Source organism: Numida meleagris, chromosome 2 (genome assembly GCF_002078875.1).
Source record: "Numida meleagris isolate 19003 breed g44 Domestic line chromosome 2, NumMel1.0, whole genome shotgun sequence".
Lineage (NCBI taxonomy): Eukaryota > Metazoa > Chordata > Aves > Galliformes > Numididae > Numida > Numida meleagris.
Window position 1 is genome coordinate 24,452,659 of NC_034410.1, and position 14,142 is coordinate 24,466,800.

General features: G+C 38.0%; 1 protein-coding gene across 3 annotated transcripts in view; it reads right to left on the bottom strand.

The window, feature by feature from the left end:
* COL28A1 (collagen type XXVIII alpha 1 chain) overlaps positions 1-14,142 on the bottom strand; it is a 71,930-nt gene that overhangs the window by 10,341 nt on the left and 47,447 nt on the right. For all 3 annotated transcript variants that reach the window (XM_021388204.1, XM_021388203.1, XM_021388205.1), the window contains 3 exons: positions 13,163-13,231; positions 5,302-5,370; positions 3,526-3,594 (listed from right to left, as the gene is read on the bottom strand). In XM_021388204.1, the coding sequence (XP_021243879.1) occupies positions 3,526-3,594; positions 5,302-5,370; positions 13,163-13,231 (207 nt within the window). The remainder of the gene's footprint in view (positions 1-3,525; positions 3,595-5,301; positions 5,371-13,162; positions 13,232-14,142) is intronic.

Sequence of the window (14,142 nt, forward strand, 5' to 3'; positions counted from 1 at the left end):
GACAGAGAAATACACATTTATCAAGACTCCAGCTTTCACAGTAGGTATACTAGTGATTTTGGTGGACTGGTGGACTGATCATTTCTGCTGGACTGGATAAGGGAATTACGGATTTCTGCAGGTGGAGAAGCAGCTACATGGTGCACAACCAAGTCAGACAATTTCTCTTCCCATGATTGGCTCTCATGAGCTGAAAGTTCACATTTAGTCAGACAATGAGATGCATCTTCCTAGAAGAGGCAGTATACTAGGAGTCAAAGTCAGTGGGTGTTTTTTCCTGTTCAAACTCCAGATTTCACTGAGAATCTGCTGAAGTGGGAGCTTCTGATTGCACACAGGTGAGTTATGGTTTTGCCTTGTACTAGTCAAAGGCACCTACCACACTCCAACACATCTTACCAAAGGCACTGCCTGAAGGGCCCTGCCCTGTGGGAGCCTCTCAGATCCACTGGATGCAACACAGGGAGCTGGAAACCTCTGCTCCTCATCAGGACTACATACCACTGACCTGCTAATTGTTAGCTTCTTGCCTCTGGAAGAAGAACTCTCCCATTTCCCCACTTACAGCCACAGAAAACAGGCACTGTTATGTAGATGTTGGATACTGGAAAATAAACTGTGCTGCAGCAAATTACATAGCTAATGCACTAGGAAAAAAAAATGGGATTTCCTAGAAATAGGAAATATTAATAAGACAATGGAATGCATAAGGGAGTTTAGTTGGCATTGTTACAGTAACGTACAGAGACTATTTAACTTACTCTAAGCTACTTTTCAGCAGGATTGTTCTTCCTAGGTCCTCTATATAGGTTATTAATGCAAATGACATTTAAATACAGCAAAATAGCATGCCAGCCTGTTTCAGTGCTTGCTGTCCAGCACAGGGACAGACTGTTCTTCCTAACTAGTCGTCATAGAACTGCCTGATTAACCTCTTACAGAGTACATCCATATGAACCAGAATTAGAATCTGCTTTGTATTCCAGTGGTCTGTCACTAACAATAAATGTCAGATCTAAGAAAACTATAGATTTATTGATGTCATTTGACACTGTTAGGATGGTGTTCAGGCAACAACATTGAACGAGACCTACTTTTCTGAAAAAGTCATACCTATACAGCCGACATTAATCACAGGCACATGTGAGTTTTATCCTTTAAATGTCAACTGCAGAACCAAATCCCCCTTCCTCTACTTGTGTAATCAATCATCAACAGAATGGATTTGTCATAGATACCATAAGAAAATATTTAGGAACAAAGCAAGAACTATACTGTATAAATTTTTAAATATTTGTCGTTTTACCGGCTCAGTGTATGTACAAAATTGAACTCAAAATTGTCCATCAGTCTTACCCTAAAAACCAAAGCAGTATTTATATAAAAAAGGACCCACTGATCCTTGATCCTAATATCCTGGTAGATCACTGATCAATAACTAGCTTTTATGTTAAAATGTCATTCTCTGAGTGCTGACCTGAGAATGTCTAGACTGTGGTTTTGAAAGGAAACCAAGCACACAAAAAAGACCAATGGATGCTGATATTAGCGTAAAGTTACTCAAAACCCATCTCATTTTTGACATTCCATTCTTACCATATGCCCATAGGGCTCTATGTATATACAAAATATATTTGCAGTAATATTGATAGTTCAAATCGAGGAGTATAGTAGCTTTAAGCTGATGAAGAGTGGCCAAAAAGTACGAAGCTTAGCATGGTTGTGAGGAGACAGAAGCACAGATGATAGAAATAGATGTTCAACAAGTGCCAGTGAATGGAGGAAGCAGGTATTGACAGATATTATTCATAGCAGTGCCATTACTACCATCCAAAGCTCCATGTGTCTGTGTACGTGTGTATTTGTGTATCTATCTGGTGGCCAATGAAAATATTTTGACTTTTATTTTTCTTCAGGAACAGAAAAAATACACAGTGATCAATATATTTTTTCCTGCATCAGATTGAGTCATGAAACATTTTTGCTCAGAATGGCAATTGTGCTTTTATAACTAACCTCCATACCCATGAAATTAACAAAGAAATATCCCAGGTATTAGGTTATGAGAACACAAGAAAAATGTCTATTAAAGCCAAGCAGGAAATAGTTTTCCTATACAATTAACCATACAGAGATAACATAAACATTTCTGTTTTCCTCAAGAATAGAGCAAATAGGCTTCCTATATTCAGCAAAGAAAGGAAGAAGAGAAGTTACTTATGCCATCACATTAGAATACCTAGTATCTTTGCGGTCACTGATAATCACTAAAATAGAAGAAAGCTGCAAATAGATCAAAACCAAAGGTTCAGACAGTCAGATGACTCTAACCACAGACAGATCTCTGTCTAGGAAAGTCTCGAAACATGATAAATCAGAATCTGTTGAAGAGAGTTGTATAATAATGAGAAAAGATGAGAAAACGAAGAATGTGGCAAAGTATGTTCTTATGCTATAAAACACAGTGAAGAAGGAAAGTGCTCTCTGCTTGTATAAAAAGGGAAATGATTAACATTATTATGGAAGACATTGAAGCTGGAGTTGGAGTAAGTACTGATGAAAACAAAGTCAGGAATAAGTGCTTTCCTGGTAAAGCTTGTACGAAACAATTCCACCCTGAATAAAAGAAAGATTCTCCTGTGAAACATTTGGCAACAACGTAAACGTTTATGATTTTTTTAATTTTAGCATGTCAGTATTTTGCAAGGAAAACCAATTTTGCCAACAGATTCCATAGCGGCTTCATTTTCTACAGCCTACTGCAGTATAGCGAGACATCTGTTTTAACCCAGCTGAAATAGTGCTCCTCTTACTGAATTACTGGTGATTTAGAACTTGAGAGTTGCAGAGCAGAGCTCATCTCCTGATCCAGGGAAATATTCAATCACATGCTCAACATTAAGCATTGATTTAAGAAAAATAGGAGAAACATTTTTTTCTCCACTAGAGCCTTCAGTTTTAGTAATTTGTTTCCACATACTTACGACAAGGCATTTCATTAAATTTCAATGTTGAGAATATGTTACCATGTTTGCATTTCTCCTTATAAGGAGACACGTTTTGATCACTGCTGGAACTAGGCTAGTAACGACCTGATGAAGAGTATGTTGGAGATTGGCTAATTTCTTTTATATTCCTATAGTTACAAGCTGTTTGTCTTATTCTGGAAAAACAAAGTAGCTCTCTGTTACTGTCTTTACATAAGGGCATCAAAAGCAAACTCCAAATGTTTTCTTTGGACAGTGCTCTAAATCTAATAAGTCAATGAGATGTGACAGGGATGAGGTGGGTTAAATATATCTGTAGCAATAAGAATAATAGGAGAGCAGTCAGGTGCCAGCAGTAATGAAAGTCAACAGTTAAAGTAAATTTTACACACTTCCTGAACAATTCACAAAGAATATTTGCAAGAGTTCAGTGACTCAGTAGCAAACAGAATATACAGAGGAAGAAAAAAAAAAATGAAACTTCCAGGGAGACAGATATAAGAAGAAACTGGACACATACTATATTAAACTGGATTACCTTATCTCCCTGTATGCTGATGCCAGGAGGACCACGGGGACCAGGCAAGCCTTTCCGTCCCATAGTACCCTATTACAGCCAGTGCAGCAAAAAAAAGAAGAATTAGGAGATAAATTCTATTCCTGGTAACACTAAAGAAGTCATTTCAAATTCACTGCAAGCACGGGTAAAACCTTTTTGAAGACTCTACTTCTGATCCTTCTGTGGTTTAAGGTTTCACACTGTAGGCTTCAGTAGTTATACTTGGCAAATTCCCAGGAAAGCCAAGGAACAGTTAAGCAGAAAACAATTAAAGAATAAAATATGCCCATGAAACAGTGCAATGGTTTTCCCATTTTTTTTCCTGGGTAGAAACCAACAGAAGCCAACTTTATCCAACAGCTTTGTGCAATCACTGCATACAGAGGCAAGCAGGAGAGCAAAAGCTAGACATGTCAGCTCTTACACACTGCATATATGTATATTTCAAGTAACTACGGTGCCACAGTCTCTGGGAGCACCACTCATTCACAAAATCCTAAGTGGAAGAGGGGGAGGCAATAGCCAAAGCAACACCTGCTGATTTATTGGCTACAGTAAAAAACAGGTAAAGTCCTTCTGTGCATCTGTGGACAAAATTTTGCCACACGCTTTGACAGAATCTCCTGTAAAAAATACTGTTAAACTATGTTTATATCAGCAGGGGTTCATACTAAACATTGTTGTTCTAAAAATCTTATCTTGAGAACTAGATGATATAAGAAGGTCCTCAGCCCTGAAAACAAAGTGTCATTTCCACACAGAGAACGTATTTTTCATTCTTGAAGGCTTTGGGCTGAGCAGTATATATTGTCACACATTTTGTGGTCTTTGAGACCCATTCTAAACTGATTCTTACCAAACTTACTCTTTTTAAATTTCCTGTGTCTCTATGATCTACCGAGGTTCTGAAATTGCTATAGCTTTTACAAAGCAATGCAAATCATATGTACATCCTGAGAAAACATTCATGCCCTATTGCTTCACTGCATTTTTGTATCAGGTTGGTAATAACATTTCTCCACTCAGACACCAGTTTATTCAAAACAGCCATGGAGATTTCTGTTGTCCCGTCTCTGCTAAAGAAATTATAGAAGTTACAAAGACATACATGTTTTTAACTTAATGTGGAGAAATATACACAGAAATCCAATGTTTTCTCCACTGACTTTGTAAAAATAATTAATGGATACATCCATGATAAAGAAATACAGGCATGAACTGAATTATCTTTTTTAGCAGCAGGTTTTTCCTTTCTGAATTGTCATTCATTTCAGTGGAGGAAATTAAAAGTTGTCCAGATGTTACATGCTGTGTCCTTATAGAATCAATTTTTTGGCTTTATGTTTCATTCCTAATGGTTTTACAAATGAAGCTAATGGGATTCAATTTCATTGAGCAAAAAATGCAAACATAAAATCCACATTTAACATATTTTCACCCACAAAAGTATATCTTGGAAATACGATAGATGCAAAAGGAATAAATGTGTCATTTAACTCATTTATTAGCTCTGGGAAATCTAAAGCTGTGATCTCATAAAGTTTAGCTGCAAACACCGTTTTCAGGCAGTACTCCTTCCTAATCCAGGAAGTAGAAATGTATGGTCAATCCCCATGCTTTAAAGCTTGATTTCTCCTGCAGTGGCACCAATGTAAATCAGTAACTGAAGGAGTTATTCTAGTGTCAGAGAGACTGGAGAGTCTGGCAGCCAGCATTACAAAAAAGCAGAAAGCTTCCAGATGATGTACTACCAACCTTGGGACCAAACATTCCGATTCCCCTTGGTCCTGGGGGCCCAGGGTAGCCAATCAGTCCACGGTCTCCCTGAAAGTAGTCATAATAGCATCAGTAATTTACCATTTACTACTTACAGAGCAGTTAGCCAAACAATTGAGCTTCAAAAAGAAAGCAAATAAACATTATAAACGGTTGTTTTATAGATTAAATTCAATTTATACCTTTTTTCCCCCAGTTTATACTTTAGTGAGGAAAAAAACAGAGGGGTTCATCCCCTAATGGGCAAGAAAACCCAAGGCGGTAGCTGGCAGGCCAGTGGGAATGTGAGCAATTCTGAGCACCGTGCTGCCCTGTGTGCTGCAGACAATCCCAGTGGAAGGAGATAGGGGATGGGGCACATTACTGGTTGGGGGGAGGCACGGGGACGTGAGAGGCAGTATTTTTTCCCACAGTCTGTAACTGTACAAATGAATAGGCACACAATCAGCATATTTTCATTAGAAAACTCTCATCTGTTTGAAAAGAAAAAAAAACAAATGTGTAATTGTTAAGTTATGGATGCAGAAAATTCTCAACCTCAAATGTCCTTAAATTATATCTGTGCAGGCAAATGCAAAAGGCGGAAATGTTCTGATAAGCTATCGATCATCCAGTATACTAACAACAGTGTCAAGAAGAGATGGTATTTCTTGACAAAATAAAAATGTTCATTGATGGCAGTCTTCATTCTATTTGCTTTCTCACTAGGAAAAGCACTAGAAATTGATATGCCTGCAGAGGGAGCATTCTAACCAGAAGAAAAGCACAAGTACAAATCACAAAGATCACACATGACATTTCATCATTTGTGACAGGTAAAAAGAAAGAACATAACATACTGATTAAAAAGGAAGGAGACAGAAGTCCAGAATCTTTTACTGACTTCTTTTAATTTCCATGAGGATTTGTGCAGCTTTCACATCTTAATGACTGCTTTTTAGGTGAAGTGCCCCAAATTCAATCTCCAGTGACAGATCACTCCAATCTCTGTGTTTTGTATGTGGCAACGAAGCTCCCATGCTAAGTTCTGGCATGCACTATTTATGTTAATACATTAGGGCCTTAGCTCCGTTTTGAGGGATTTGGAGAGGTGGTAATCCTGAATCCAAAGACCAAGGCTTAGATTAAGCTTATAATGCTTTCCTTCTTGATGTAGTATTTTGCTACTGAATTTATTTTCAGTTCCTCTTTCTTCCAAAGCACTGGACATTGGCCAACTTGAGTTGGCATATAGGTACGGTACGTGGACACTCTTGGCTTTAAGTTGATGTGTCAAACTCTGAGTGTGAGGGTTAAGCTCCTTTCCAGATTAGTCAGGAGGGAATTTCTCCCTCAGATTTGATCAAAGAGGGGCATTTATTTGTTGGTTTGATCTGGTCAGGTTTGGAAAAGGGAGCTGAAGAGAAGGCTACTTTTTTTTTTTTTTTTTTTTTTTTTTTAAGGATGAGAGGTGTTCTTCCTATGATGACATGACACTTTTCTCTCACACCTTCCCTGCTAACATCAAGAGCAAAGACATCGGCAATGTCCTTGAAATTTTGTTTTGTTTGGGGGCAAATTCTATCTGTAAACATTAAAAGATTATGATCTTAAGCACTTAAAGATTGTAGCACTTAAACCTGACAAATGGTGCTGGGAGGTGCCCCTCTACAGTGAGATGAATGGTAGATATTCCTGATCCTGAAACCTCCGTGGTTTATCAGTTCCTCCCGCGAAATATATTCCTACCATTCGCTTGAGATTGTTGTGTTGCTAGCAAATACTACGAGACTAGGCAAACGTAGCCACCTTCCTTTCAAGTTTCATCTGTTATCGAGTGAAAAATTATTGATTCTCAGTGTCCTTGTATGAAACAGTCCTAAGCAGATGAAGCACAGATTAGCCAAAGGTTTCCCTCTCAAGCTTCTGAAACCTGCCAGAGGCATCAAAGCTATGAGGTAGTTAAACAGACAGTTTTTAAGAGATTCTGGGCTGCTGTGAACAATGAAGCAGTCTGTAAGCCATTGTGAAGGGAAGTTATGGAGCAGATAAACAGTTTTCAGTGTTCCAGTTTGTTGTAGCTGCAACCTACTCTTAGATCAGCCCTGACCAAAAAAAGCACAAGAATGTCGTGAAGTTTTGTCTCTCTTCCTCCCATGAGTAATACATTCTTACACAGGGTCAATGCAGGTGAAGGATCACATTTTAGCCTCACATGCTTAGTTAATACCAGATGTCTCACTGAAAAGCTGTTTTGTAGAGCTTTATAGTAATTCTCAAAGTTTTTGTATTTCTTGGCTTAGAGAGCTTTATAAGTTGCAAAAGGGAACAGTTTTTTTTCCTAAGGTGTGACACTAAGCTGTTCTCCAGGGAATTCATTTCAAAAAGGATTAGTACTGCTCTTTGATGAGCTCTAATTTATTTCCTGTACTGTGCTTGTAGACAAGCTAATCACCATCAGTGAACTAGAAAAACATCACTGAAATAAGAAAATAAAAAGCTGAGTCAGGACTACTGAGACACTAAGCCGAGTGGTGCAGTTGATACAATAGAAGGAAGGGATGACATCCAAAGAGACCTGGGCAAATGAGAGTTGTGGACCCATGCGAACCTAATGATATTCAATAAAGCCGAGTGCAAGGTGTTGCAAGGTGTTGCACTTGGGTCAGGATAATCCCTGATACATGTACAGACTAGGAGAGGAACTCACTGACAGCAACCCTGCCAAGAAAGCCTTGGGAGTCCTGGGGGATGAAAAGCTTGACATGAGCTAACAGTGTGCTCTTGCAGCCCAGATGCCAACAGTGTCCTGGGCTGCATCAAAAGAGGAGAGGCCACCAGGGTGAGGGAGGTGATTGTCCCCCTCTACTTTGTCCTCATGAGGACCCACCTGGAGCATTGTGGCCAGGCCTGGGCCCCCTAGCACAAGAAAAACACGGAGCTGTTGGAGAGAGTCCAAAGGACCACAAAGATGATCAGAGGGGTGGAGCACCTCTCATGAAGAAAGGCTGAAGGACGTGGCGTTGGTCAGCCTGGAGAGGAGAAGGCTCCAGGAAGATATCATTACGGCCTTCCAGTACATAAAGAGAGCTTATAAACAGGAGAGAGTCCATCTTTTAGTGATGTGATAGGACAAGGGGGAATAGTTTTAAACTAAAAGGGGAGATTTAGGTTAGATGTTAGGAAGAAACTTTTTACTCAAAAGGTAGAACAGGTAGCCCAGAGAAGGTGTGGATGTCCCATCCCTGGAGGTTTCAAGGCCCAGTTGGATGGGGCCCTGGGCAGCCTCGTCTGTGGGTGGCAGCCCTGCCCGTGGCAGAGGTGTTGAAATCAGATGACCTTTAAGATTTCTTCCAACACAAGTCTCTCTATGATTCTGTGACAACAAAAGTACAGGACTCCAATGCTTATTTATTATCATTTGATCAAGAAAGCTCATTAAATGACCTAATGCTCACATGAAAAATAAATTTTGGCTTCCAAGAATACGTATCTCATTTACTGTAAGACATATATTTGGTATTGAAATACACAATAGACACTGCAAGACTCTCTTTAGTGAGAGATAGTTGATATGAAAATTTAGGAAAAAAGACATTGCATCTCTGCCTTCCTCATTTTAGTTCAAATAGAGATGCCTCAAGCTGCAGGAGTTATTTACATTGCAAATGGATCCATCCCAAATGTTCCTGCTGTGCTAGGGGTTTTAATAATCCTTCTGTTATGTGATTATTCAGAATGAAACCTTCTTTATATTTGGTGCTGTGCTCTTATTCTTGAATGTCTGTAACCTATCTCCTACTTGGCAATAATCTCATATATCATTTTTTTATTATACTCTGACATTATCTGCCCCTGTTTAAATGCTGTCGAAAATAGTGTGCTGCCCAGATTGAATGCATTCCACATGTTCCAGTTTTGTTTTCATGTAAATTTGACCTCTGATATATAAAATTCCTATCTTGCAGTGTGCACATATGTGAGCCGTTTCTGAGAGCGGGGAGAACAGAACTCTGATTCAGCTGAATGGAACATTCTTATGTAATGATACTCAAAGGCATTTCAAAATGACTAGTGAGTAAACTTACAGGTATCTTTTATCAAATAAATGTTCTTTTTATATTCTGAGATTGTTGGTGTTATTTTTTTTAACATGGAAAGGATGAGAGCCAGCGAACATAAGATCAGCCATTTTATGAACTGACTTATAGGGGGATTTTCACAATTCAGGTGAATTATTTTCCTTTGTGGAACATTTGGTACAGGGAAGTTCTATAGACATTAAGGATTTCAAGTTTTGTATAAGCAAACAGGAGCAGAAAACTGAAGGGAGGGCGAAGAGCTCTTTGTATTCTTTGTTTCTTTTTTTCACTGTGCTCTCCACCAAGTTTAATGAGGCTGCACAGAACGACATTACAAATGCGACTATCTAGATAAGGCATGCTTTTAACTTCTGACAGGCTGCTAAATAAGCAGTACTCTGAACATCTAGATTTGATTGGCAATGTAATGCTGCAACATAATGAAACCTGTAGACCTAGACTAGACTTTTTAAACAAAATCTGATTTGAATATGGTTTGCTCTTATTATGTGTTTCACATTATCTGCAAAGAGAGTTACTTCTATAGGGTTCTCTGTAATGCAGCTTCTCCTGGAACAAGATGTCACTTCTCCACATCCCATGGATACGCACTTTCTCAACATATCCCAAGACTGGCTATTATGAGAAGAAACATCTACTCAACGGGCAACTTCTAATGCTATGAATCTATCAACAGGCATTGCCACATGCTTAATAGCAGTACATCTGCAGTGAGCAGGGACAGGCCTGAAGTTTACATGACATGCAATGTGAAGGACCTGCCTATCCAGGTCCTGTAGACTGACCAAAGAAGCACAGTAAGCGTGCTTCCAGCTCAGAACATCTAGTTCAGTCTCATCTGAAGCAAATACATTCCTTATGTTGTGTGGCCATGTATATCTTTCTTGCTTCAGAAACCAAAACACAGTGAACTGGGACTACTCAGAGATTCACTTCAACAGTGCATTTCCAGTCTAGCCTAAAACACTCATGTAGATCACCCAAGAAGTCTGTTTGCATGTACTTCTTGCCTGAGCTAGACTGATTGCAGGTTCTTGCTCTTTTGGCTGTATAATACACAGTCCTTGTCATCCAAGGAAGCCATGTTCTATTAGCTTAATTCTGCCAATTTATGTGATAATGTAGATGACTCCGTGGAAATGAGAAAGATACTTTTCATTTACATGACAGCACTGATTTGATGTGAAATTGCCAGAAAACACAAGAGAACAGTGATACCAATTTATCAGTTTGCCTTTGCCTAATCTTTTGCTGGCTTCTTTATAGATAATGAGTTAGGGTAGGAGTTCCCATTACTAGATATTCCATTATTCTACTTCTGTCATAATCAAATACTATTAAACTGTAACAGCTTTGTATTTGTCACAGTTAACAATTTCACTTTTGCTCAGTCAAATTCAGGTTGAAGTAGTTCCCTATTGCCAAATTTATTATTAATTAGCAATGTTCAATTAACAGAACACTGGTAATATTTCTCCATTTATCCACAAGAAGAAACTACCAATAAACCTCATTTACTAGTACCATTAATATACTTCAACTTACACATCTGTAGGGATGGAAACAATTCTTAAGTTGTTCCTGGGTGGAGAAGTGACTGACTAGTCTGACAATATGACATTTTATAAAAGAACATGCACAATGCACTTCAATTGACAATGGTTTATACTACTTAGAACTGAAAGTAGAAACTGTGTGTATTATAATAGGTAACGTATGGTTTATTCAAAGATATATCTGGTTGTCAGGAGACTTACAATGGTTTAAGAACATTTGTTAAAGAAAGACTAGATCCTGTTTCTTCCAGCACACACACACACAAAATAGATTTCCTTTTATTTTACAGCTTTTTCCTCTTTTCATCTAATCCATTTTATGATACCATGTTGTATTTCTACCAGTCATGAACTGGTTTGGAACTTTCATAATAATTATACAGCCAAATAACTGTTTGACCCAACAATTACATGGATTAATGATTATAAGAACAAAAGTGACCAGTTAGTCACTTTTTGATTTTTCATATTAGTTAAGCACCATGATTTTCTTTCATTTATTTCTGTATGCTGTGCATATTTCTGATACTTTTCAGAAACATAACCACAAATGTTGATGTAAAAATGCCAGTGATGTAAAAATTCTCCACTGGGAAATAACACTGCAATTATTGTGGTGGTTTTGTTTCACTTAAATGCAAGCAAGCAAAGAAATAAACAAAAACCCTTTTATTTGCATTTTAAATTTGTTTAACTCAAATTTCCTTTCATTAAATCCCTATATTCCCAAATAAGTTTTGTTTTAAATTTCTGGGTTTTTTAGTCTTTCAGCCAAGGTTATCATAGTGAGAGATCATCTTATCTGATTACCTGACATGACCTTCACATTTATTTTTCTGGAGGAAATACCGCTCTCCAGAATTATGTATTTGGGAGGCAAAGGAGAATTCCAGATTTAAAGATGTCCCTAGACACTCTGTAGCCATAAGTTACATTTCTATGCAATAACTGCCTTAATAATTTTCTACAATATTCTAGGGTTTAAATGAAATGTTATTTGGCAGTTACAAGAAGAATAACTTGTAAGACTGTATTATATCAAGTCTAAAATCTTAATTTGGAAAAAAAAATCTCACATAAAATATCTAATTAGTTTAGTGCTATCTATTTTCTGTAAGTCAATACTGACTACCATAATTGAAATTATGTTCTTCAGTCTTGGTGTGTGCCATGCTCTGTATTACTCCAGGTGGAATGTCTTGTATTGGTAAGTGGTAGCTACAAACAGAAGCACAAATCCAGGTGTCTCAGGTCCCTATTATCAGGCCATTGCTCATTCTAAGGATGAATGGCCTTCAGTTTTTCCTTCACTGTGGATATGTTTTTAAGACATTATTGTTATTGTTTATTTTTGATGGGAACTTTCATGTTCTGAGAACTGAAGTTGAAAGTTCTGTTTGGGAAAAAAATTGGGTGATGTTTATTTTGCTTTCTACTACAACATGCTCTGTATTTCCTATTTCACATCTAATAAGGAAATCATTAATTAAACCACGCTGCAGGACACCATAAAGCAATTTCTAATATGATTTTAGTCACAAGTCTCTTTTTTCCAAGGTTTTATAGCATAGTAGCTGCAATGTGACTTTTTAGACCAATTACACACTGCTTAGAGCTTGTAACACTTTAGCTATTTTGTGTTTTATGATAAAAAAAAAAAAACCAAACTTGGAAGTGTTTCAGTGCTGTATTTCTAATCTCTCTATTGTTTCCTTTTGCTTGTTTGTGTGTTTGTTTTGTGCCATCAAGTTTTTCCTATAAATGATATTCATTTTCATTTGAGATCTATAGTCTTCTCTTGGGAATCAATAGACAGAACTTCAAAAATACATCACTGTTTCACCTGTAATCACTATTTCTCCTTATCTGTTTGGAGCCTTGCAGTTTTTGTTGCCATAGAAAAAAGACGTTGAGTAATTACTAAGCAATATTCTGCCTGCATTGGATTCTGACTTCCACATGGAAATTCCAGCACATAAAAACACTCTGATTCTTTGGGTGTATGGAAAATCTGAAGAGATAAAGCAAGAACTGGTTTGCATCTAACAAGGTAGAAAAATCTATTGCAAGCTTTTCTTTTAACCGAAAAGCAAAGTGGGAGATGAAATTGCAGCATTTTGTCATCTTAATTTAATGCACTTCGTAGGATATTTGTCTACATTGTCTACTAACCAGATGCATGTACTACCATTGTACTAGTACCTTCGGTCCAGGATCTCCCACACTGCTTGGGCCTGCTGGTCCTGGAGGGCCTGCTGGTCCTGGAGGTCCCTGGTACAAGAAGAAGTATATAGCATGTCAGTTGTTGTCCTAAAGAAGTAGTAGTTATGTTCTTCCATAAAGAGAATTTCAGCAGTAGTTATTAATCTCTCTGTTTCTGTTATATTTTCTCAAATTCGCAGTATTTCTATTGTGTACTGAGCAACAGTCATTGTTATTCCCAGGAAGCCTGAAAAGACTATTTGAGTCTAGCCAACCCATTACATCTGTGTGTCAGTTCAGGACTAACATATTTTGATGCATTTGTGTTGAAAGTCTGTTCTGCTGAACCCCCTGCTCAACCCTTCACAACCCCTTCAGCTGCCATTCATACCCTTGAAGGCATCCCTACTCTCCCTTTTAGCATTCAGAGGACAGATGTCTTTGCTCTACCAGAGCTACTGAGACTTAACTACTTAACTACTGTTCATATCTGCTGGTAGTTTACAGAGTTGGTCTTTACAGGCCATGAGACAGGCAAAGTTGGCCTAAGAATGGGAAAGACACATGCTACCACCTTCAGATATTTCAAAGATATGTATTCACATGGCAGGGAGAAACACAGACAGTCTTTACTGAAGTCTGTGACTGATCTGCAGAGAAGCATGACTCTTACAGCATTTGGAGATAGGAATCCTTTAAAAAGTATAATTTAAGGAATCCTACTTCTGAGTAAAGCTCTTTTTATTGTTTGGTCACTAATAGAAATGCAGCATGCACACATACATACACCTAAGTTTTCCATCCTGTAACTGGGCAGACTATAACCAATATTTATATAGTTTTATTAATGAATTCTTTGGCCAAGCAGATATTTTCTCTTGAAGAGAGAATAAGGAAGGAAGAAAAAAAAAAAGGAAGGGAGGAAGGAAGGGAGGGAGGAAGGAAGGGAGGGAGGAAGGGAGGGAGGGAAGAAGGGAGGG